At 56.3% G+C, this 25,368-nt stretch overlaps 1 protein-coding gene across 7 annotated transcripts in view; it reads left to right on the top strand.

Annotated features, from left to right (window-relative positions):
- Positions 1-23,092, top strand: part of SRCIN1 (SRC kinase signaling inhibitor 1) — a 204,993-nt gene extending 181,901 nt beyond the window's left edge. For 6 of the 7 annotated variants that reach the window (XM_084615769.1, XM_084615772.1, XM_084615770.1 and 3 more), the window contains 9 exons: positions 667-967; positions 2,364-2,607; positions 4,176-4,330; positions 4,428-4,580; positions 5,742-5,870; positions 8,418-8,477; positions 9,398-10,762; positions 16,274-16,411; positions 21,168-23,092. In XM_084615769.1, the coding sequence (XP_084471895.1) occupies positions 667-967; positions 2,364-2,607; positions 4,176-4,330; positions 4,428-4,580; positions 5,742-5,870; positions 8,418-8,477; positions 9,398-10,762; positions 16,274-16,411; positions 21,168-21,359 (2,737 nt within the window). In that variant the 3' untranslated portion in view covers positions 21,360-23,092. The remainder of the gene's footprint in view (positions 1-666; positions 968-2,363; positions 2,608-4,175; positions 4,331-4,427; positions 4,581-5,741; positions 5,871-8,417; positions 8,478-9,397; positions 10,763-16,273; positions 16,412-21,167) is intronic. The other variant, XM_084615775.1, reaches the window with a different exon arrangement.
- Positions 23,093-25,368: the final 2,276 nt, after the last annotated feature.

The raw sequence follows: 25,368 nt of genomic DNA, 5'->3' as shown, positions 1-25,368 counted from the left end.
CCTGAGGCCTGCACCTGACGGTGCTTGGGCAGCTGGGTTCAGACCCTCCAAGGGATTTGGGCACCTCAACACCTGGAGTCTCTCCATGCACCAATCAGAATAATCTCACAGGTTAATCTCACAGGTCCCTTGAGCTGCCCGTCTGTCTGTCTCTATCCACCCGTTGTCTTTCGTCTTCGAGTGGAAGCTCCTTGGGGCAAGGGCTGCCTTTTTGTTCTGGGTTTGTACAGCGCCTAACACAATGGTGCTCATTACAGCCTCTAGGTGCGCCAGTAATTACTGGAATACAAACAATTATCATTAGTGCTGCCTGAGAAAGGACGATTTAGTCCTGGTGGGAAATTTCAATTGAGTTTGCAAGTGTGAAATTTTTTGGGTACGTTTGACAAAAACAAAAACAAAAAAAAACCCCCAAACCCAACAGGTGGGGGGAGGGGGTTGAAAAACCTTTTTTGGTTAAAAAACAAAATTTTGTTTTGAAAACTGAAAATGTTCCATTATTTGGTGGTGGTTGATAAACGTATCGACCAACACTGAACTGTTCGATGTGGTTGAAAATGTGTTTGGCAACAGCTTACAGCACTTCCTGGCTGCGCAGCTGCCCCCCCTATCCCCCCACCTCCCGGCCCCCCACGGGGACCTCTGAACTCTCTGTTCCATTGGCAGGCAAGTGGATGAGAGCATGTGGGCTCAGTCCAACAACCTGAGCCAGTCCCCGAAGAAGGTGGCGCCAGAGACCGATTTCAGCAAGGGTCTAGATTTCGAGGTCCCCACCAGCCCCCCGATGAACCTCCATGACCTGACCGCCTCCACAGATACCCTGGGCACACCGGGCTTCGGGCATGGTCCCCCACAACTCCCTAAGAGCAATAACCCCTCCCGAGCTCCGGAGATGGTGCCGGCCAAGACCCAGACAGGCCCCGAGACTCCCGGCAGGAGGAGCGTGGACAAGGCTGTGTCTGTAGAGGTGAGAGCCGGGGTTGGGGGGGAGCCTGGCACTTCTGCTGTGTTGTCTGGCCTGTCGCACACCCAGGAGAGGTTCAAGCCAGGGTTCCCAGGCCTGCAGGCCAAGGCTGTTAGGAGCTGAGAATTAAGTGCTCGGCGATTTTTACACTGCAGGGTTTGGATCAGCCCTGTCACTCTGGGGTGTGTTCTGTAGGGGGCGCCACCTCCCCACCTACCTCCCAACACTCCCCACTGGAGCAGCTGCTGTTTCTTCTCTGCTGCTCAGTAGCTCCCGCACCGGCTGCCTGCTCAGGATAGAGCAGCCTGGGGGCTGCTCTGACATGTGGCGACTCAGTGTGAGTCGAAAGGGAATCCTCTGGGAGAGAATCTGCCCTGGAGTATTGATTGGAGCCTCCTGATGTGCTGGGTTAAACCTTTAGTCCTGGAATCTATTTATAAGAGAGGAAGCCTAGAGGTTAGAGCAGGAGGAGGCCAGGGAGTCAGGACTCCTGGGTTCTATTCCCAGCTAGAGGAGGGGAGCGTGATCAGAGCAAAGTGGACAAGGAGTCAGGACTCTGAGGTTCCATCCCCACCTCTGCCACTGGCTGTAAGGATGGTCCAGGTGGCAGGGACCCTACCTCTGCAGGCTGGGTCACCTGCTGGGATCATCGGGATGGATCTCCCTGATTCCCAGCTGGCGCCGAGGCCTGGGGCATGGGTGGCCCCTCGCTCTCTTCCGTTCCCTGCCTGTGGCTCACAGTCTCCTGAGATCTGAAATGCTTTAGTCTAACTAGGCTTTGGGCTTAATACAGGGACGTGTGGGAGAGGTTTTCTGGCCCATGCTATACAGGGGGTTAGCCTAGATCAGGGGTTCTCAAACTTCATTGCACTGCGACCCCCAACAAAAATTACTACAGGACCCCAGGAGGGGGGACCGAAGCCTGAACACACCCGAGCCCCACTGCCCCAGGGCGGGGCGGGGGCAAATCTCAAGGGCTTCAGCCCCAGGCAGGGGGCCTGTAACCTGAGCTCTGCCACCCAGGGATGAAGCCCGCGGCCTTAGAGTTTGGGTTTGGCCCCAGGCTCCAGCAAGTCTAAGCCAGCCCTGGTGACCCCATTAAAATGGAGTCACGACCCAATTTGGGGTCCCGACCCACAGTTTGAGAACCACTGGCTTAGATGATCCCTTCTGGCCACAGACTGTATGAAACCCTCTAGTGACTCAGGCCCTTTGGAACAACCATTCCTGGGGTTCCTCCCAGAGCCCCCCAGCCCCTGTACCCCGGGATTCTGTGCAGCTGGGGATGGAGCCGAGCGCCCCAGATCCTCCCACGGTGCCACATGTTCCCACGGACGGGGAAGGCTCCCCCGGCCCGTCCCCCCATGCGAGCTCAGCGAGTGGTGCTTTCTGCCGGCAGGCCGCCGAGCGGGACTGGGAGGAGAAGAGGGCGGCGCTGACCCAATACAGCGCCAAGGACATTAACCGCCTCCTGGAGGAGACCCAGGCCGAGCTCATGAAGGCCATCCCCGACCTGGAGTTTGCCGCCAAGCACAAGCAGGCCGCCGGCAGCGCCGCCTCCACGCCTGAGCACAAGCCCCCCAAGCCGCAGCACGCACAGAAAGCCACCGCCAAAATCGACCCCAATGGCCGCAGGGGCTCAGGTAGGGGGCAGGGAGGAGCGGGGATGGGGTGGTCAGAAACCAGGGTGCCCTTCGTAACGCTTCCCTGCGTCAGCTCTGAAGGTGCCCTCTCAAGTCGCGCCCCCTGACCGCACCCCTCTTCAGCCTCTCTGCTACCCCCACTGAGTCAGGACTCCTGGGTTCTCTATCAGGCTCTGGGCGGGGGTGTGGGGTCAAGTGGGATTAGAGCGCAGGGAGGGGGGCAGGGAGCCAGGACTCCTGGGTTCTGTTCCTGGCTCTAGGAGGGGAGCGGGGTGTAGTTAGTTAGAGGAGGGTGTGGCGCTGGGGTCAGGACGCCTGGGTTCTATCATCAGCCCTGGGAGGGCCGTGTGGTCTAAGTGATTCTGCTCACTCCCAGCTGGTGAATTCGGCCACAAGGGGATCCAGGGGGACATGAGCATGGGCAGGTTGTAGCCCTGCAGGGCTGGCGTTAAAAAGTGGCGCAAATCAATTGCAGTCTGTGGGCTCCCGGCAAGTTGCCCAGGAGGCCCCTGGCGTGGAAAAGTTTGAGCAGCGCGCTCATGCGTACACACCCCCCCACACCCACCCACACACACCCACACACACCCACACACACACACACGGCAGTAGCAGAGCTGTAAGAGTGACCTTGGGGATGGCTGAGGCTGCAGTGCCCCCTCTTGGCCAGCCTGGGCAGTGCAAGAGACTCTCCCTCCCAACGCTGTTGGGAACCCCACCGCCTGCTAGGACCATCCCCAGTTCAGACCAGCGCCTGGCAACTCTTCCAAGCTGCAAGCAGGACCCTGCTCTGAGCGCCGCGCTGCTCCCTGGTGGAGAACCGTGCTCCGTGCAGGAAAAACGTGTGAACCTAGAAACTCAGCTGGGTTGGCATCAGGGGGGTTGAATGCAGCTTCGGAGGGTTTACCTGCTGCCTTAACCGACGGGTCCTTATGGTAAGGGCTTTGCACCGGGTATGGGAATTGTTATGTTTCTGTTTCCTGCCTGTAATGTGGATTGAATTTTAGAGCTCACAGTGCCCCCAGATCTACTAATGCACCCAGGGCCCCATTCGTGCAAGGACCTGAGCACCCTCCAGGGTTGCTGAGAGCGCTCGGCACCTCACAGGATTGGTCCCGTGATCCCTGACCCCCTCCTAGCCCAGCCCTAGGCCTCTCCCGAGCAGCATGCCTGCCTATCGGGCTCCGTGGAGCCAGTTGTGTGGCCAACCGTGCGCTGGGGCCTACGGGTGAAGTCCCCGGGGCTGTGTAACCTGACCCAAATGGGTCCGCATTCAAGCTCTCAGAGACGGAGGCAATCGGCATGTCCTACACAAGCCGCTGCCCTCTTGCAAAAGCCACCGGGAGTTTCCCATCACGCTTACGCCCCGAAGAGCACACGTCCTTCTTGATTGCACCAGCACATTCATAGGTGGGGGAAACACCAAAGCTGGGCTGCCCCATGCCTGAACTGTGGACCCCTGGAGATTCTGCTGCGCCCCACTTGACCGTAGGAGAGTCCCTGGCTTGGGCCGGAGGGGTGGATCGGGGAAGAGTGGGGCCTTGCTCCTAACGGCCCGGTTCTTTCCCCAGATGAGCTGACAGTCCCCAGGTATCGGACTGAGAAGCCCTCGAAATCGCCGCCTCCCCCCCCTCCTCGACGGAGCTTCCCCTCCTCCCATGGGCTGACCACCACCCGCACCGGTGAGGTGATCGTCACCAGCAAGAAGGACTCCAGCTTCATGAAGGTATGGGGCGGGCTCCCCAGGGCGGGGGCGGGGAGCAGGGGCCTTGGCCAGCCTCAGGCGCCCAGGGATGATCCCCCCGCCCCCTCTCGCCCTGCAGAAGGCGGAGTCGGAGGAGTTGGAGCCCCAGAAGCCCCAGGTGAAGCTGAGGCGGACGGTGTCGGAGGTCACCAGGCCCGCGTCCACCCCACCCATCATTGCCTCAGCCATCAAGGACGACGACGAGGAGGACCGGATCATCGCCGAGCTGGAGGTGGGCGCCGAAGGGGGCGGGGGGGGGGTGGGGGTGGGGAGGGACACACATGACGGGAGCCCTGCCCAGAACAACACCCCCCGCCGCCCTTGGCCCGATCCTGCACTCGCTCAGGAGTAGCAGCATTGCCATCACCAGAAGCAGGATCGGGCTCCTGGCACACATACAAGGAAGCACTGCCCCCTGGGGGAGGCACTGGGGAAGGGCAGTCAATCAGTTCACTCTGTAACGGGGGTAGTGGTCAGGTCCTTGTGTCTCCGCTCATGGCTCCGGGGAGGGATAGCTGGGCTCACTGGCAGTCAGTGGGTTCGAACCTGCGGGGGCCCAGCAGGGTCAGGGTGGGCAGGGGCACCAGGCTTTGGCAGAGCGACTTCGTCCCTCTCGCTCCGGGCTTCCATCCTGTTTTGGAGTGTAGCCCCACCTGGCGGGGTGGTCTGAAGCTCTGCCAGGTTCAGAGAGGGGTAAGTTGGGTTCCCCGCTCCCAGGACGGAAACCCTGAAGTTCAGGTACCCTGAAACAATCTGTTCAGACGCTGTGTCCTGGGGGCACTGGAAATCTCCCCCGAAAGCTGGCGCCATTTCCACTTGTCGGGTGGAGCTGAGGGCTAGATGTCCAGGATGCTTCTTGGGTCCTATTGAGTTCCCCTATGGCTGGCTAGCACTGGGGTTCCCTGGTCCAAACCCCACCGAGTCTCTAGCTTGGCCTCCAGCCCCGCCTGAAACCCGTTTGCAGACATCCCCATCGGACCGAGTGACAGGGGAGTGCATGAGCCAGGCCATGATGTGAGCGGCAGGCAGGAGAAACTAGCTCCCTGTCCCAGAATCAGAGCAACAAGGGACCCTGCCTTCCCCTCAGGCCCCATCCCGGGCCAGGCCAGGGTTCTCCGTCCTTAGGGGACAGGCCGGATATCGCAGGGCACGCGTCTCTCCAGGGGAGGAGCAGGCAGCCACACTCCCGTCTCTGTGGCCGGGTTTCCAGCTGTCACTTTAACACCCCCCGGCATCAGCGCACAGCTGAGAAGAGCCGTTGTCTCGCCCACTGCGAGCTGGCATCAGCGCATCTAGGCTGAGGCCGGGCTAGGGAACAGCAGGCCCAGGGCTCCTTCTCCGAACCCCCCCGTTTTAGTTCCATTGCACAACCCACCGTGTTCTGACTCCCCAGGTGTTTCAGAGAAGCTCTGGCTCCCCATTTATCCCCAAGTTCCGCTGCGACCGGCTCGCAGCCGCCGTCTCCCCTGCTCCCGCAGACTTGTGGCCCAGTGGGGCCGCCCTTGCAGCCGAAGGATGGAAGGTAACAGCTTGTGCCCGATCGCAACTCCCTCTTCCACCCGGCTGGCTGCCGCTGCCTCTCTGCCCAGCCGCCTCTCCTGTCTGCTCCCCCCTTTCACGCGCTCTCTGGATTAACAAACTAATGGCTCAGCACAGCCCCCGCATCACTCCCCGACGCTGGCGCGGATTATACTTATACAGCACGGTACTGGGCACTAACCACCAGAGCAACGGAACCTGGCGCTGCCCCGAGGGGCCAGGCTCTGCACCCACGTGGGCAGGGGACGGGTGTGTGTGCGGAGGGTCACTGGCGAGGGATGGACGGGCTCATCGCTGCATGCGGGATGCCTCACTGGAACAAGGGCTCTGGGTGGCGATGCATGCCGTGCACTGGGGACAATGGCCACGCCCGGCGCATGATCTGGTCCGAGCTGTGCAGGGGCTTAGCCAGGTGGCCAGTGGCAGGAGACACCTGGGGTTCCCCATTGGACAGGGTCTGGGGGCATCCTGCACTCGCCTCGCGTGGGGTTTGGACCTGCGATGGCCCCGCTAGGTAGGGTGTGGATGGGAGAAGAAGACCGAGGATGTAGAGAAAGTAGATGAGGAAGTGTTTACTACTTCTTATAACACAAGAACCAAGGTCACCGAATGAAATTAACAGGCAGCAGGTTTAAAACAGACAAAAGGAAGTATTTCTTCACACAACTCAGTCAACCGGTGGAACTCTAGATGGGATACAAGATAGGGATAGGGTGGGATCTGAATTACTACAGGGAATTCTTTCCTGAGTGTCTGGCTGGTGAGTCTTGCCCACATGCTCAGGGTTGAGCTGATCGCCATATTTGGGGTCGGGAAGGAATTTTCCTCCAGGGCAAATTGGCAGGGGCCCTGGGGGTTTTTCGCCTTCCTCTGCAGCCTGGGGCACGGGTCATTTGCTGTAGGATTCTCTGCCCCTTGAAGTCTTTAGACTTGAGGACTTCAGTAGCTCAGACACAGGTCAGGGGTTTGTTACAGGAGTGGGTGGGTGAGATTCTGTGGCTTGAATTGTGCAGGAGGTCAGACTAGATGATCATAATGGTCCTTTCTGACCTTAAACTCTATGAGTCTATGAACTCCTTGCCAGAGGATGTTGTGAAGGCCAAGACCTTAACAGGATTCAAAAAAGAACTAGATTAGTTCCTGGAGGATAGGTCCATCAATGGCTATTAGCCAGGATGGGCAGGGATAGTGTCCCTAGTCTCTGTTTGCCACCAGGCATTGGCCACTGTCAGAAGACAGGACACTGGGCTAGATGGACCTTTGGTCTGACCCAGAAGGGCCATTCTTATGTTCTTATGAGGGCTGGATGGCAGCCGAGAGCACAGAAAGCAGGAGGCTGGAAGGGGGTAAAGCCAAAGAGGGCGTGACACAGAGTGGGGGGGCAGAGGGTACAGCTGCCAGTCAGAGAGGGGAGAAGATGGGCCTGTGGGAGCTGGACCAACGAGCCCGGGAGTGGGGAAGAGACGGAGGAAAGGGACCAGGGTAGAAATCTACAGGGTGGGAATCTACCCAAGAACCCTGGCCACGATCCTTCCAGGACAAGAGCCGTCACGCCCTGGGGATCCAGCCAGCCAGCAAGAGAGCTGGGGCCCTCCAGGCTGCAGGGAGGCTGCTGCAGGGAGTAACTCTCCTCCGGGCCTTCCTTTTGGAGCTGTGAAGGAGACGGTTCCCGGCGGATTCCAGTCCAAGAAGCCAGTCCTGCCTGCAACCCAAACAGCTGGGTCAGCTGAGCCCTCGGGCATCTGCTCTCCCTCCCCACGGCTGATCAACTCCTCCACTGCCCCCCTCCGAACAAGGGTCAGATCAAACCAACCCTGTGACTCCCCCTCCACCCCTGGCTCCGTGCTGGGAGGTGCAGCGTCCCAAAACACACCCCGCGCCCATCTGCCACCTCACCCTTTATTGACCGGAGACGTTGGCAAGGCCCACGGCTCACAGCATGGTGGCCGAGGAGCTCTGCTGCACCAAAAGGAGACACTTTGCTATCCCCGGCTCTCCCGCTGCCCCTCTCTGTCTGCGTCGCTCTCTTTCCCTCTACTGCAATCCTGTCTCCCGGTGCGTCCCTCTCCCTCACCCCAGCAGCCGCGCTCCCCTTCTGTGCCAGATTGGCGGCTCTGTGCTGCGTTTTCTGCCCAGCGTCAAATCGAGTGGGGAATGGGGGGAGCTGACTCTCCAGCTGCTGGGTGGGGGCGGTGTGGAAGCTGCTCCCCAGTGGGAGCCAGCCCCTGCCCCTGCCTCTGTCTGCTGCCCCGGTGCTGGGAGGGGTGTTTAGATCCTGGGGCGGGGTTGGCTCAGACCCAGCTCTGGTCCTGGATGTCGGTGCCTGGCCCTGCCGTTTTCCCCTCCTTCCCCCACCTGCCTCTGCTGGATCCTAGAACCCCGGAGGGTGGTGATAGAATCAGACCTGCTGCATTGGGGCACCCCACGTGGGGCCGCTCCCACGCCACGAATTCCAGGAAATGGGGCAGCCCCAACCAGGCCAGGTGGGAGGAGCAGAATAACCCGTCTTGTTGCCCTGTTCTGCCACTAGGCTGCAGCGGCCAGCCAGCCCGATGCTGGAACAGATTCCAGGCGCCAGCCGTCAGTCCAGGTAAGCGCTACGGGGGGTGGGGGGCCTGGGCGGAGCCCCTGATAGCTCCGAGCTCCAGACAAAGAAAGTCCTGCTAGCACAGAATCCCCTAGCCATTAAATCACTAACACCTTCTCTCTCACCTGCCTCTCTGCAGTGCACAGCTCGGGGGGGGGGGCAGAGGGGGTCCCCAAGCCCCTCTGCCTCCAGAATGTATTAGCCAAGAGGGTCAGAGACACACCCCTTGGGTGTCCCTAGCCTCTGACTGCCAAAAGCTGGGACTGGACGACAGGGGATGGACCACTGGATAATTGCCCTGTTCTGTTCATTCCCTCTGAAGCATCTGACAGTGGCCGCTTTCGGAAGACAGGACCATGGGCTAGCCGGACCATTGGTCTGACCCCGCATGGCCCTTCTGATGTTCTAATGTAATAGTATCGGGCAGGATAGAGGCCAAATCAACTCCTTCTCTGCGGATTTCTTCGTTGTGGGGACCCGCGACCCACTGCATCACCTTTGTAGTGCGTCTTTAATCCTGATTTCACCTCTGTTGGCAGGCTCTTTAAACAGCACATTGGCTACGTGTTCCCCAGGGCAGCACCTATGCTGGTTAGGTGCCTAACACCCATTGGCTCCTCTCACCTACCCAGGTGCACTGTACAGTCCAGGCATCAAGAGGTGCCTAAGTCACCATTGCCCAAAGGGGTTACTGAAACCAAGCCCTCCCTCTTGAGTTATTCTGTGTCAGGCGTGGCCCAGCGCTCAGGTGACTGCAGAAGTGGCTGGATAGTCTGGGATTATAGACCCAGTGGGTGGATTGTGAGGTTGGCAGCCCTAGCTAGGCAGGAATACCCTCTAAGAAGCACTCAGCTTTCTTCATTTGCATGGTAAACTTCTCCCACTTCCCACCTGCTGTTAACTGGTCTGAATTTTCTCCACAGGAATCGGCCTCTCCAGCCAGCCCAGCTATCCCCCTCCCTCAGATTGTGCTCACCGAGTGGGTGCCTGACCTGGCTTCGCCGGAAGCAGACCTGGAGGTGGCTGCAGAAACAGGCAGCTGTCAGTGCACTTCCAGCGACAGAGAGGTGGGAATGGAAGGATCTCCACATGTGGAGCCTACACAGGCCATGGCGGAAACAGAGAGAAACTTGGAGGGACTGGGGCTCTTGCCAAGCAGCCCTGAGAACCAGGCCGAAAGGGAGGAAACCTCTCTCATCCGGGTGCCATCTGGTTTCTTAAAGCAGGCTCTGTCGGTGCCTGGAAGCAGCCAAGCCTCACCTGTCCAGCCTGGAGGCGCTCCAGAAGGAGAAATGATAGCATTCTTAGTGACAAACACCCCAACTCAGGCTCTGTCAGAGGATGGAGGGAACCCCCTTCTGGCAGGAGAAGAGCTTGGGACGTTGGACGCCGGAGAGGAAGGCAGCTGCGAGACTATGGCCTATGGGCCAGTTGTCTGTGTGGAGGACAAACCCCTCATCGATCTCTTGAAAGAAGCCACGGACCCTGAAGTGGGTTCCGAGAAGGTCTCCGTCACTGACGAAGGCGAAGGGTCTAAAGCGGCTGTGGGATTTCATGGCAATGTTACAGAACCCAAAGCCAGGAGAACCAATCCAAGCTTGGAGAGGATGCCCCCCACTTCAGAAGACCCCAGTGAGGCTAGCAAGCAGGCGCAAAGGGAAGACCTCACTAGCTGTCCAGCCTCAAAGTGTCCAACGCCAAGACCAAGATCTTTCCCAGGCAAAGATCCAAACTACCAGGTGTCTGAACAACTCACGATACAGCCTCCTGAGGAGCACATCAGTGCTTCATCAAGATCCAGCAAGCATAGCGCCACCTCTGGACAGAGAACGCTAGACCGATTTGCGGTTGGAGAGGAGACCAAGGCAGCCTCGAATACCGGAGGGTCCCCAGCAGAGAGAGAGCACGACCTGGACCTAGAAGGCCAAACCAAAGAGGACATGTCTCCTCTCGGCTTTGCAAGCCTAAGCAGCCACGAGATTTGCGAATGCACATACCAAAGACTGGACAGCCTTGAAGAAACTATCCGTGAGCTGGAGATGACCATTAATGAAATCAATATTCACCCATCAGCTGAATTTATATTTCGGAGAGAGCTGCTAGGACAGTTGGGGTCTCAGGATGACAGTGGGCTAAAGGAGGGCTTGGGGGACCTTGAACACAGTTGCTGGTGTGCCAGGACCACGGATTCAGAACAGGGTGAGGCTGATGCTCCCAGAAGGTCATCTTTGAGCGGGACCAAGCCACCTCTGCTACCCAAGCCGCAGCTTCTGCTCGACAGTCCTAAGGTTTATTTTCTGTTATTCCTCTTGTTGTGCTCTACGCTCGGATTCCATCTGATGCCTTCTCTTCCTCTGCCTCCACCCGGCCCCACCCCCTTCCTGAGAATCCAGCTTCCCCTAGAGCCGAGGTGTAAAAAACTTCCCCTCCTCTTCCCCCGGTATTTGGACAGACCCTGCAATAAAGGCAAACGGGGCGGAGAAATAATGGAGACTGGTGGCACGTGAACTGGAAAGGCAGCAGGCCCTTTGCAAGCAAACTGGCCCGCCTGGCATCTCTCTCTGTGTTTCTCTCGTGAGCCTTGGGGCGGGTTTTTTACACCTCCCTCCCCCTCTCCCCCGCTGGATGTTAGCGCTGAATTAGACCAAGGTCAGCAGTCTTCATCCATTGCACCCGCATTCTGATGCCATCCAATAGGGGAGGGGTGACTGGCTTAATGGCCTGGCACAGACCTGGAAACAAGTACCGAACAGAGTGTGTCGGGCCCCAGTTAGCCACCGAGACCCTGGCCACCCCTCTGCTTTGGAAATTGAGTGCTGGCTGCTGAGTGCAAATTCAAACTGTAGCTGGAGGCTGGATGTCAAGTTTGCTGATTAACCCCAAGGCAATAAAATCAGATCCAGATAAGAATGGGGGGACCCGAGAGATCCAGGAAGAGAAGGCAGAATGCAAGGGAGACATTCCACACAGGGCCTTAGCAGCAGGTTTGGGGGGTCATTTTAGCATAGGAGTAAGCCCCAAATGTTGAGTGCTAAGGGCCAAGTTCTGCTGAAATTTACACCTTAACCTGTGTCCATCTGGAGTAACCATATTAATTTTTGTGCAGTTATTCCAGTTTCATGCCCGTGGGATCGAGGGCAGGATCAGGTCCAGTTTAAAGGGCCCCTGCTCTGTATTGTGTTAATCAGAGTATGTCAGCGCTGCAAAGAAAAACCTGCAACACTGAATCTCAGAGCCTGGCTCAGGCTTCGGGGCAAAAAGTAGCAGAGAAGATGTTCCTGCTCACACTGGAGCCCGGGCTCTGAAATCCGGCAAGCGCGAAGGGTCTCGGAGCCCCAGCCCCATTCCAAGCCCGAACATCTACATGGCTCCTTTTAGCCCAGCGAGCCCAAGTCAGTTGACCTGGGCCTTGAGACTCAGTGCCACGGATTTTTCTTTGCTGTGTAGGCGTACCCTCAGGGACGCCACATTAGATCCCCTCCATTTGTAAGTAAAAGGATGGAGAGTTTTGTGTCTCTCACTTTTCTAACTAACTGCACTTTAAGTGGCCTTGCTAAGTGGCAGATGCTTCTCCTAATTAAATCACAGAGCTGAGCTCCTGAAGCTGTCCAAATTGGTTGCAAATGGAATCTGCAAGGACCAGGCTTCTTGCTGAATAGCTGATGAGAGAAGGGGGCGGGAGAACTCTGCCAGTCAGAACTCAGCTTATTCCTTTGTTAACCCTCCGCTTTTATGAATGAATCCCTTTTCCCTTTGTAGCAATTATACCGGGCCTGGTTCCTGTTTACATTAAGGCCCCTTGACATCGCTGCGCCTGCGTAAACGGGACTTAAAATGGATGTCGCTGTCGTTTGCTGCCTCTTCAGTTCCGGTTACACAGACGGAGTGGTGTAAAGGGACCATAGGGTCTGTGTACACTGCAGTCGGGCAATTGCAGCTCGTATGGACGTATGCGGGCTAGCTTTAATTCAGCTAGCTTAGGTACGAATAACAGTGAAACTGCTGCAGCACCAGCTAGCTACCCAGGGTCCCTTGAATGCTGCCACAGCGTCACTGCTATGTACCCAAGCGACAGTCACATCTCTGATGGCTGTGTAGACAAATCCTGAGTGTAAATGAGAAGTAAGCCCGCAAGTTTTATTTATCGCTACAGTAGCAGGATCTCTGGTTGCCTGGATGCATCACAAAACAAAGGTCTTGAAACAGGAGGCCACTTAGCTAGGGTTTGGCTGAATCGGTCACTAATCAGATGAAAATTCACCCCCCCGATCACCCTAAATTTCTGGGCTGTTTGAGACGCAGATCCAAATCATAACAGGTCACCCCTATCTGTAATCACTGCAATGGACACCAGAACATAGCTGGGAAATGTTACATGCTCACCGCATGCACACAGAGAACTAAGCCACAAACAGAAATACGCCTGCTGGAAGGTTGCAGTGTAGCACGACTTTAAATCTTAGAATTCAGAATGGTAACCCACAAGAGCCCAAAAACCAGAGGGAGAGAAAGCAGGCTGCTCCCTAGAACAACGCGGCTCAACTCACCTCACCTTACTCTAGGCTGGCTGGCTGACACCCATCGGTGCTCACTGCACTTCTCTTGTACAGCCCATTTAGACTCACCCCTTTACTACTCTGCTGAATCTAGTGTCATGGGCCTGATTTTTGTGTCATTGAAATGATGGTTCATCCATTTACAGCTCCTGGGTTAGGATGCTCAGGCCTGGCCTAAATTTCAGCTCAGCGCACATCCTGCTCAGCATTCCTTTACAAAGCCCTGTTTGTGCCATCCATTGTAGCTGGTCCCAGATCTGCTCGTGTTTTTCCATAATAACTGTAGCAACCTGCATGGAACTTGGAGAGAGGAGCACAGGTTGCAGGATGGAAGAGTTTGGAAGAGGCACCAGAAAGTCAGTCTGTGTGCACATGGCTAGAATGCTAGCACGCACTCCAGGAAAAAATAATGAGCTACATGGGGCAAACGATTGCAGTGATCGGTTACTAGCTATTCCTTGGGCGCAGCCTTGATATCCACCCAAGTTACAGGACCTCTGTCTGCTTACAGATTAATCTTTTCTTTGTGCTGTCCTTCTCACCAGCTTCTGTATCTCAAATTGTATGTGGATAGCTAATAAAAACTGCTTTATTCCCACCGTCATGATTCCCACCTGGAACTCTGCCTCTGTCTCAAAGCAGCTCTCTTTCTTTCGCTTTCACATGCATCCTCTCATCGAGCCAGGATGCATTCCCTCTGCTTTCGGTTTTCCATTGCTTTCAGTGGTTTTTCCCTAGTCCCTGCTGTTTGCATTGCGGAATTACCTGATGAGAATGTGCTGACAGGCCAGGTGGGCGAGGTAATATCTTTTATTGGACCAACCTCTGTTGGAGAAAGAGACAAGCGTTCACAGAGCTTGTCCTGCGTTTCCCAGCCCCGAAGAAGAGCGCCGTGCACGCTCAAAACCTTGTCTCGTTCGCCAACAGAGCTTGTTCCAATCAAATCTGTCTCCTATCCTGGGACCGACAATGCAAACGCTTCTGTGCTGAGAAGTTTCCTGTTCATTTCAGAACATATCAAACCGTGTGTACAATTGGGACCCCTCCAGGGGAGGGGGATTAGGGTGATCTTGGTGTGGAAAGAACATGGGGGGGAGTCAAGTTATTGATCGAAGATGGGATCTGGCTGCAGCGTCAACATCCAGGTTTGGGGAAAAACCCCCAAAGTCGAGGGACTTTTGGAACCTGGTTTTTGGCTCCAACATCTAATTGGGCTTGGAGCTGTTTGCAAAATGTGGGGGCTGGATCCAGGCTTGGATTTCAAACCTCCCCAGCAGTACAAGGGTATTTGGCTCTGCGAGTAGGTTTGGGCCCATCTCAAAAGCACGGATTTTTGGCCAACAATTTCTAACCCGGATGCCTAAAATTAGGCACCCAATTCCACAGTTAGGCACCTAAATCGAGGGCCTGATTTCAGAGGTGCTGAGCACCTGCAGTTTCCAATGTCCTCAGCTGGAGTTGTGGGTGCTCAGCATTCATGTGCCTCTCCAGGCAATCCCGTGTGAGCACATTGGCTTTTATCGTTGTGCTTTCTTCATGGGGCTGCTGGTGGTGCACGCCACACTTGAGAGGAAAGATTCCAGGCCAGATTCTGGAGTAAATCTGGACTCACTCCCTTCAGTTGGGTGCCCGAGGGGCTGTATCTCCACTCCGATGTCAGGTCCTCTCCTCCTCTGAAATCCCAGGCATGTTCTTCCCCCAATCTCGGCACTCGGACATCTGCCGTCCACGCTCCCAGGAGACAAGACTCCCAGGAGACAAGAGCGTCAGGTCCTTGGTTAATTTGTATCCCGAGGTGCTTAGGGATGCTGTGTGGGTGTGGCTGTCACAATCACGGGTGGATCTGCAGCCCGCTGGGAAACAAGCCCCCCCACTCACTGGGAAGTGCAGTGAAGTCATTTGGAAGGCCGGGCGCTGCATGGCAGAGGCTCCGGTGGCCTGTTTCCAGCGTGGGGCAGTACTGAGGGGATGCTTTTCCAATGCCAGAGAATCTCATGGGGCTCACCTGCCCCCAAGAGAAATTTAACCCCCAAAACACCAGAAGGCTCCTTAAGACTCACTTGTTTTCTGTCTCTCTGATGGAGAGTAAGGATGTGGTAACTGCATAAGTGTGCTGCCTTTTGGACATCTCTGTCCTTTGCCTCCTGTTTAGGGTGACCCCTCTTCCCAAGGCACATTCTGCCCCAAAGTTGGGGGTGTGGAGAGCCAGGGTTTTGGTTTCGCTCCATGTTACAGACCTGGGGCCATGAGCAAAGCTTGGCTCCCGACCAGAAATTCCCACACTTTCCGTGCTGCCTGGGTCTGAGGCTGCGGTGATGGGCCTCACTGCCAGCACGGGCCTCCCCGAGGCTCAAAAATCATGAGCCAGGCCCAGCAAAATTGTTGGATTTTTTTTTAATGTTACATTCATGGTTCTTTGTCTTTGCCTTGTGGCTTTTGAGCCTTTAGTCTCCCGCTGGGAGGGGGTCATGATTTCAAACATCAGTCTGCTGCCTCCCGTTGTTTCAAGCCCAGATCTTCTCCTCATGCTGTGACGCTTGGAGCCAGGGCGCTGATCAAAACACCAAAGCTCACGTGACTTTGAAATGGCAAGAGCTGGCAAGGCTGGAGCTGCCAAGAGTGCTCCGGGCCAGGAGCCATGGGTTGGCACAGCCGGGCTGGATCAAAGCAAGGTTCTCCTGGAGAGAGTCTTGCTGTGCCGAAATGCTGCCCGTGGCTTGGGGGCGTGGGGGGAGGATCCTACTAGTGAAAAGCAGCAAACCCAGGCACAGATATGCTGGCGGGCCCATTGCACTGTTCTCGAGGAGCCTTAAAGTGGGTGCCGGCCCCCTTACCAGAGGGGCTGCGTTTACCACTCAGTCCACTTAGGGGTGAGCTTTTCTAAAGCAGTTGGGCCTGGATCCTCAAAGGGGTTTAGGCCCCTAATTAATAGCAGTTAGGACCCTAAATACCTTTGAGGATCTAGGCCGTAACGTTGGCCTAAGTCTGCTCCCACTGAGGGACCGATTTCAATGCGGGGTAGGTCGGTGCGGCGCGCTGATGAAAATCTCACCCCTGTGGGCATCGCAGGGGGCCTCTGGATCTCCTTCACAAACCACTGCAAGATCTTCCCCCGGGAAGCAAGGCCGGGAATGCTGCTGGCCGGCCCCAGCCAGCTGCCTCCCACACCCGGAACGGGAGCAAGCGTTAGGTTGGCTCATTCGTGCGTCGGATTTAACCCCCCAACCCCATGTGTTTCAACAGAGTGGCGGCGTTTCCATTCCAGCCATGAAGATGGTGAATCCAGCCTCCCGGCTGAAGCAGAGCCAGCAGGCGAGCCCGGACAAAAGCAAACACATAAAGCAGAGAATGGAATACATGCGGATCCAGGGACCACAGCAGGTAGTTTATCTCTAGGGCAGCCGCTCCTCTCTGTTAGCCGCAGGGGGACACAAAGACTGGTTAGGAGCCCTGCTTGTCTCTGTACGTCTGCAGGGGAGGGTGGGAGAAACTTGCCCGAGAGCCTGTGCGATCTGACAGCACAAATTTTCTGTTGCTGCTTTTTACTCTCCTGGAGCCTGCCACAGGTGAGGGGGGGAGGTATCTGTGTACCTGGGGGAGGCAGCTGACTCGGGGGAGGTGAGATGTGCAATCAGCTCTGCTGACCCCCACCACGACGGCTTCCGCAGCATTAAACTGGGCACTGAGCTGAGACCAGCAAACTCATGTCTCGCGTGGTGTGAGGGTTGAAGTAGGATTCGCATCTTCCCCCGAGCTCCCTGCCCCAGCTTCATTTCCACCCTCCTCCCATCGGTTCGGGAGGGCCATGTCTATCAGTCACCCTTTTCTAAGAAGGAGAGACATGGATCACTTTAACCTTAGATCCTAGACAGGCTTAAAGCCCCTTCAGAGCCCATCGTGCTCATGATGGCAAATGGGTAACCCCCCACCCCACCCTCAGTGCTCCCCACAAAGTGATCTTGTGGGTCCCTGAATCTGCTGTTGGATCCACAAAGCCATGCCGGGTGGGCCCAGTCTTTGTCCACAGGAGGCGCTCTCCTCTGGTGTCTCCTGGTGCGTGCGGCTCTTTGCAGGCCGCTTGGGGAGAGGAGTGGGGATTTATGGCCGGGGGTGGTGGGGTGGGGAGCTAACGCTCAAGCTGGGGAGACTCTCCTGTGGAACGAGGTGTTTGGTGGCTCGGCTGTTTTCAGAGTCCGACCTCAGAGCACTTTGCCGTTGAGCTCGGCAAGGAATCAGTAGCTGGTTGACGCCCACTCCAGACTCCGCCCACAAACATTAGCCACGCCCAGTGCTCTCCATTAGCAAGACCCCAATGGATGCTTCCTAAAGGTGTGGGGGAGACTGTTTCTCTCCCTTCTCCGGCCCCCATCAGATATCCTGCTCCCCACCCATCTTCGCCCAGCACACCGCAGGCTCCCCCGATACACACAGCCCCAGAGCTGGGCCCATTCACGGCTCTGCAGTAGGCTGTGGGGGTTTCGCGGCTCCAACCTCCGCAGCAGTTCTGGGACCGCATTCTTTCCTAGGGGGACACGCGAGACAGTGGGCAAAGGGGGTGGGGCACCGGGAGGCTGTAGGGCAGTTGGATGAAGATTTGGAGTAGACCCCCCCCCACCCTCTGGGCGCCTCCCCACTCCCCGTTCTACGCGGGCTTGTCTGCGGTAGCATTGAGCGTGCAGCTGGGTTCACTTGCTTCTGTTGTTCTTGCCGATGCTAACCGTGCTCACAGTGGCTGTCCAGCTTTCTGAAGCCACAAGGCAAGGTAACAAAAGCCAGTTTCTAGCCCTTAAACCTTCCCCCGCCCCCGCCCTTCCCCTTCTTGAATGACACCCTGCTCCCCACCCCTTTTATGCCCGATTGCCCCCAGCACTAGTGGCCAGCCCTAGCCTCCTGGCCCCCAGTCCCTGTCCCTGCTGAGCGACAGCACCCTGGGGATGGCTTGTCTGATGTCCCGCCCTCCCCCACCCTGCAGTCTGTGTTTCAACCCCTCCCCCAATCCTCCTGAAAAATCCCAAATTTTGCTTGTTCGGGTGTAACAAAACCCAGTGGGTACAAGGGCGGGTTCCCCCACTCCCTTGGCCGCGCTGGGTTTTGGGCCACGTCTCGTGAGCAAAATGGACCCATCCCCGAAAGGATCTGAGCTGCTCCACTTTGCACGTTCCCCACCCACACTAACCAGGGTCCGCACTCCTAGAGCCCAGCACAGATGCTGTTTGTCGTTTCCCGGGAGAGCCGGCTCCCCGCCGAGAGGCAGCCCCCAGCCCGCCATGGTGCTGTTGAGCTCTTTCCGCAGGGTGGGGATGTCTGTGCGTGGCCAGACTCCCTGCACTCCACCCCCACAGTCTAGCTTGCAGCGTTACACTGGCCCATGACAAGCAGGGGTGTCCCCCACACAGATACCAAATCCCTTAGTATGTTCTGTTCTCATGACGACGATTTGGGGGCTGATTTCCAAGGCACAGATCCGCGTGAGGAGCCTGCGTCCCTTTGCCGGTCAATGGGCGCCTGACTCCTTTGTGCCTGGCCTGGGGAATTTTGCTGGGCACACAGGACTCAGAAGGACCAGTCGGGAGCTGCAGTTGGGGCATGGAGGGGAGGGGAGATATCCTCCCTAGGTATGGAGAACAGACAGGTAACACCGCTGAGGCAGTTACCCTAGACCCACCCCATCACCCCACTGCAGACCAGAGTAGCTGGCAGGGAAACCATCATGCCCTGGCACCATGCCTCTGGCCACCGTCGGATGACAGGACGCTGGGCTATCGGTTTGATCCAGTGTGGCCACTGTTACATTCTTCTGTCCTCTCTAGATGCTAGAATATACCTAGGGCCACAGACACCTAAGACCTCCTAGACCCTCTCTTCCATTTGCCTGCCGGTGCAGGATTGTACCCTCGCATACATTTCCTCATGCCTTGGCCAATCCAGGGTTTCAAGGCTGTGATTAAGGCAACTGTCTAAGGCAGTGTTTCTCCACCGGCGGGTCAGGAGCCTCCTGGGGAATCACAAAAAAGCACGAGAGGGAGCGGGGGTGTCATAAGACATTGCTCGTTTTATTACAGTATAGAGCAAAGAAAATCTCGCCCTCCCACGCCAGGCTTGTGGGCGGTGTGTTCTCTGGCAACCTCTCGCTACGCACATGCAAATAACGGCCCCACCGTTAGCATTGATATAGGGTTTTTTTTTTTAACTCTTATAGTTGCAAAAATTGTTGATTTAGTATAAATGGGCTGTTAAGCTGAAGAAACACTCACCAAAGGGGTTTGGAGTAGGGCGTCTAAATGAGCTAGGTGCACAAGTCCCTTTGACTTTGGGAAAAATCCCATTATAGGGCACCACAAATTAATGGGAGTTTGGCACCCAGGTCATCTAGGCGGCTTGGAAAATGTCCAGGGTGCCGTCTAGAGGCTGCACCCAACGCATCGCACCATGGGGGCATCTTTGCAGAGACCCAGCCTGACCTTGCCCTATTCTGATTTCCCCCCACCATCTCTCTCAGCCAGAAGCTCGGTGGCTCCCCAAGTCCTTTCCCCCACCGCCTCGAGAGTCACACGCTTTGTGAAGCCCCACTTTGGGCCCCACCATGCAGCTATTGCTCCGCCAGAGCCTGCCCCAAAGCCTGCTGTGGTCAAAGGGAAGCTTTCCATTGCCTTCTGGATCACACCTTTAAGCATTCCTCATGCCTTGGTCATACCGGCTCCTCTCTGCATGTAGGGGCCAGCGACACAGCAGACCTCTCTCCCCTTCCATCTACGGACAGGGCGGGAGGGGGAAGGTCTTGCAAGAGAACCTGTGGGTTTGCCTCTTTCCTAGCAGGTTACATAGAGCTGCCAAAACCCTTCGCGTCTGCTCTGTCAGTCACCGGTGTCCCTCACCGGGAGCTTCACTTGGGCAACGTGGACTATTCTATGTTAATGCTTCATAAAGTTTTGGGGTGCTGTCCTCATTCCCCATGCTTAGGCTAACCCAGCTTGGTGGGGGTCAGGGGGGCAGAGTCACGTTTTTGGAGGACCTACCCCTATCCCCCACCACCCGTGGTTTCTGAAGCTGCTGGATCCCAACACAGGTCACTGAACACCCTCCCCAGCCAAGCGATGCTCCCCGCAGTTCACAAGCGTCTGTGCACGACCATCTCTTTCGTTTGCCCCTGTCGGACAGCTCTGATAAACAGCACCTCTGCAGCCACCTCCCCGCTCCTCACCCCCTGGAAATCCCGCTTTCCCCCACGCAGCTGTGATGCAGCTAACTTGAATATAGGCGTTGTTCTAACATGCCGTGCATGCCCAGTCTAACATTTCAATTCTTGTTCCCCCCCTACCCCGACCTTTCTCTCCTGTCTCCCTCTGCCTGCCTGCCTCTCTGTGTGCGTGTGTGTCCGTCCGTCTGTCTGTCTGTCTCTCTCTGTCTCTCGCTCGCCTTCTCCTCTTGGTGATGCTCCTTCCCTCATCCAGTAACCCGTGGAACCAGATCATCTCGTGCTCTGTTTGTGGTGTGGACCTTTTCCCAGCTGCTCGACCTCAGGCCTAAATCAATGCTGCTTCTGAACAAATTCCTTAAAAACAAAACAAAAAACTGTTTGATTCCCCCCACCCCCTTCCTCCTCCTCCTCCTCCTTGAATATTGCTTTTCTTTCTAGGCCGCTAGATCATCTAAAGAGGCTAGTGGGCTGAGTGAGACTTCCAGTCCAGTCTCAGAAAAAACTACTCCTGGCAGAACATCCATCCCTGTATTGACTTCCTTTGGGGCAAGGAACTCATCCATTTCATTCTAACGCTCCTTGCCAACTTCTCATTCAACTGTTCTCCTCCTTACTGGGGCCTGGCTTCTCTCTTCCTTACACTCCTCCCTTGGACTGTCTTCTTGAGGCAACTTCAAAGGTCACCAGATGTCCCTCTAGCTTTTTATTTTAATTGTCCTGATCCACTATGGCCGACCTTCGGTCTCGCATCCTGCTCCACTGTGGCCGACCTTCTGTCTCACTTCCTGCTCCAATATGGCCGACCTGCCACTTTCTGTTTCTTCCTCTCTTTTTTTTTTTGTTGTTGTTGTTGGTGTTCTTTTTGTTGGTGGTTTTTTTATTTTTTCTCCCCTCTCGACACCTCCTTTTTTCCACCCTGGCGTTTTTTGTTTATTTAAGAGCGCTAAGAACTTCACTCCGCCCGTTTCACGAGCTTCAAGCAACGACGACGGTGCGCGGCGCCAGAACCTGCCACACCTTGTTCAAGGGGGACCAGAACAAAAGCAGAAGGCTGTTGACAGGGGAAGGGAGGGTGTTGGGGGGGGAGCGGCTTCTGAAGACGTCTCAGAAACCCGCCGATCTGACTGTTAATGCTGCTGCCACTCCGTTTTTCTTTCCTTAAAGTTTTTAAACAGCTGTAACTGTGATTAATCCTGTAGGAGACTGTGCTGCAGTCCTCTAGCCAAGTCTTCATGGGTCAGTGGTGTTTTGACTTTGGAGCCTGTGTGTGCAGCTTTTCCGCTGGGCTTTTGATTGTTGACTTGCTGAAAGGTCACCGCTGTACTGAAGGCCGCCAGGGCTCATCTTGCAAGAAGCCAGCGGGTCAGTGTTTGCGTTAGCTTCGCTGTCTCTTTCTTCCAAGGGTTTCCAAGGGAAACACCTGAGCGGGTTTAGTCTGTGAGATTGCCTGGTGCTTCGCAACTGGAAAGACCAAAGGTCGGGGCATCTCGGTGGCAGGGAGGCAGAATGTTACTCCAAGAGACATGGCTGAAACGGGTAGAGAAATTGGAATGAGACGGGAACAGTTCCTGAAGGAGTCAGGTTTCCCATCATCTTAGTTTCATAATGTAGCACTTTAAAGGTTTGGTCAGTTCCTTCCTGTAGTGAGAGAGAGAAACTGGCGGGGGCAGCCCAGGACTGCGTGGAGCAGAGGTGTGATGCTGAACGGCAAGGCCAGGGGCTGAGTGGCATGGAAGGGGCTGATACTGCCAGGCATTGATGACGTTGGACTGAGGGACGTGGGAGGAGAGCTGAATTCAGCAAGTGGGGTGGAATGGGGAAAGACAGAGTAGCGCAGGTGGGAGGGGCGAGGTTGGAAGCCCTAGATCTCAACTGGGGGAGAAGGGGCATAACCCCAGCAAGGATCATGGGTTGTAACCTCCCTGCCCTTCCATATTAGTCTGCACGGCAAAGGGTGAGTGCCACTGTACTAAGCAATATACTGTGTGCCCAGATGGGGGTGTAAATTGGAGGCTGAGAATGCTGCTGGAGTTTAATGCTCCTGGTCCACCTCCTGGCCTCTGCATGGACTCATGGGTAAGTGGGGGTTGGGCCTTGGGCTGAGGGGGCGTGACAGTCCCCACCGGGCCCTCTGAAATCTAGAGCAATCAGCTCTGGTCAGGCAGGGCTGCATGGAACACGCCAGGGGCTAGCGGGTGGTTTTCACCAGCAGCAGCCCCTGGGGGCTGTAATGCCCAGGAGGCGAGCGAGGGGGAAGAATGCAAAGTACAATAGGCGAGGAGCAGGCCCTGGCACCGTGGCTGTAACGAATGCACTGTATAGCACGGCGAAGGGCTGGGGCTCGTTAGAGGAACCCGAGGGAGGGAGATGGGGAACGAGATGAGAAGAGCCGCAGGTCCAGCGGCCAACGCTGGGGTCTCTTGGGCTCAGTCTGGAGCCACGGAGAATGGGCACAAAAGAGGGTCACATGCCATGGACTCAAATAGGTACGGGAGAGGTTTGTTAAAGTACAATACATACGTGTGCGTGTGTGGGGTGGGGGTGGGAGGGATGGCCAGTCACTGGACAAACAAAATGTAAGCACAGATTATACCTAGGGGAATCTATGCGAGCTGTGTGTGCGTGTGAATATCCCAAATGCTGTCGTGTAGAGTGCGGACCATGTGCAACCAGAGTACGGAATCGAATCACTTCTTTCGTTGGCTAGTTCATCGCCGGTTTTCAGTTCCTTCTCTCTTTTTTTTCTTTCTTTCTTTCTTTTTTGTAGGGCGATCATTTTTGTACAAAGAGAACGGGCCTTTTTTTGAATAACAAAGAGAAAAGAAAAAAAAAAAAAGAACCGTAATGCAATTTCTTTGGATTGCAAAAAGCAACTCTTTACATTTAAGTGAAGTGTCTTAACATTTTATATTGTTTTAAAAATATATTTACATATTATATATATATAAAATATACGTAATATAAATATATATATATATATAAATATTTAAATGAAGAAGAAATAAAAGAACTCTCTTCACGTCTGGTATATGAGGGGGGTGGATCTTCTTCCCTGGTGAAATTGTTGCTTTAGAAACGCAGCTTTAACCCTAACGCTCAGCTTACCATCCTGTTTTTCCTAGACCTCTCCCTGTTGCCTGTCACTCCTCCCCTCCCCCCGCTTACATTTTGTGTGCACGATGGGAGAGGCTGGTATGCATCTGGAGCGAGCCCCTGGTGCCCGTGTGTGACACCAAGCATCGGGACAGGGTGTCGGTGGCAGGGATTGAACCTGCGACCTCTGAATTGTAAAGTATGACCTTTAAAGCCCAAGTCTTGGGGCTCAAGCGGGCTTCTTACCCACTGTGGCCTGGCCACCAGTGGGGAAAGGGGCGGGGGGGCTAGAACGGAGCACCCAGCCGGTTACAGTTGCCCCAGCTCCCTTGTAGCAATTTTTAAGAGGTTGGGGGGCCACACGCTGTAGGCAGAGTCAGGCACACACTGGGCTGGTGGGTCGTTTTTTTCCCCCTGGGAGGAGCAAGATAAAAGGAACAGCAAGAGGCAGAGTTTGGGGGGGGACTTAGCGCCACCCACGGGGCAGGGAGGGGAAGGAGCCGTCCCTGCTCTTAAAGAAGGGGCTGGTTTTACATCGCGAGTATTTCCCCCTTGCCCGGCATTGTCCAAGCCCTTCCCCACCCCAGGGCCAGCTCCTCCCACGGCCGGGTCAGCGTCAGCCCCACGAAGTCCTACCCCCCTCTCTGCGCCTCTGCCCCTGCCATGCACTGGGCACCCAGCTGCTCCAGTGGGGCTGGCTCAGCGCCGGGGGGGGGCTCGGCTCGGCCTCACGCGCTTGGGCCAGAGGCTCGGGCGTGGCCTTTCGGGACGCGGGATGAGCCGGATCCGGGCTCCTTCCTCGCAGCGGTAGCCGGAAGTTGAAGCATTCATTTTATTTTTCATTACCAAAGCAAAACATTCTAGCAAAACTGAGCACGCTCCTGGCTCGCCCCCATCCCCGGCCCCCGCCCTCCACCAGCCCCCCCCACTTCCTCCCCCCAGTCACCATCCCGCTGGCTCACTGAACCCCCTGCCACAGCCGGGCTAGGGCCAGGCCAAAAAACCCACCACGGCAAAGGCATGTAGCGTCGTGGCTTGTCTCGTGGCCACTGAGCCCGTCGCTAGTGACGGACGGGTGCCCACCCCCCAGGCCCTGCCAGGGTGGGGGGAACCCTGAGGGCAGAGCCCCCAGTATTAAGGAGGGCCAGATACCCTGGTGAAGGCCTTCCAGCTCCCACGGGGGGGGCACACCCCCCATTGTGCCTCAAGGTAGGGGGCTGGACCAGCTCGATGTTGCTGCTGGGGGCCAGTGCCACACTTGCCTCTCCTGCCGGCGTGTGAGTCGCAAGGGTGGGGAGGCTTAAAATTGAAATGCTAGCATAGCCCCCACCCCTGCAGCTAAGGGCTAGCCCCCCCCCCCCCCCCGGCCAGCACTGCCCCTTCCCCACTGGAGGGGACGAGGTGCTTTTAAAACCCAGGTAAACCACAGCCCCCCCCACCCCCCCCCCAGCCTCACCTGGGCGTACGTGACTCACGTGCATCCTGGCCTCGCGCCAGCGAGAACTGGCTCGTGGGCCTGGGCAGCTGTCACTACATGAGCAACAGATGTTGCATCTGGGGGCAGATTTTTTTCCCCCCCAAGGCACAAGGTGGGGGGCGGGGGGGGGGAACATGGTCAAAAGCACCTAAGGCCCAGGGCCTCCATGGCACTTTCGCACCTAACTCCCACTGGCTTCAGTGGGCATTCAGCAGCGAAGCACATTTCAAGTTCTGGGCCTGAGTGTCTTGGGCGATAGGGAAGAAAAGAAAAAAAATCAAGGGGCTTTTGAGAATGCTTCACGCGGCACGTAGGCCCAGGTGCCTAACTCCCATTGGCTTTTAAGGGGACTTGGGCGCCTTTGAACAGCTGCCCCAAAGGTGCACGTGTTTAAATGTTTACAGCTGCGTGAGGTGACCTGCTGCAGCCTCCCGTGTGCTGCAAAGGCTCGGCCCTCCCACGGGGGCCACGGCCAATACTGTCATGGTTGCCCCCATTAACTACCGGGCGGCGACTGGCCACGCTAGGCTGTGGCTTTGGAGGCCTGACTTAATATTGATTAGCTTCGTT

This window comes from Lepidochelys olivacea (genome assembly GCF_965140295.1).
Source record: "Lepidochelys olivacea isolate rLepOli2 genome assembly, chromosome: 27".
In the NCBI taxonomy this organism is placed as follows: domain Eukaryota; kingdom Metazoa; phylum Chordata; order Testudines; family Cheloniidae; genus Lepidochelys; species Lepidochelys olivacea.
Note: the sequence above shows the minus strand (reverse complement) of the source record. Positions and strands in the feature narration are given on the sequence as shown.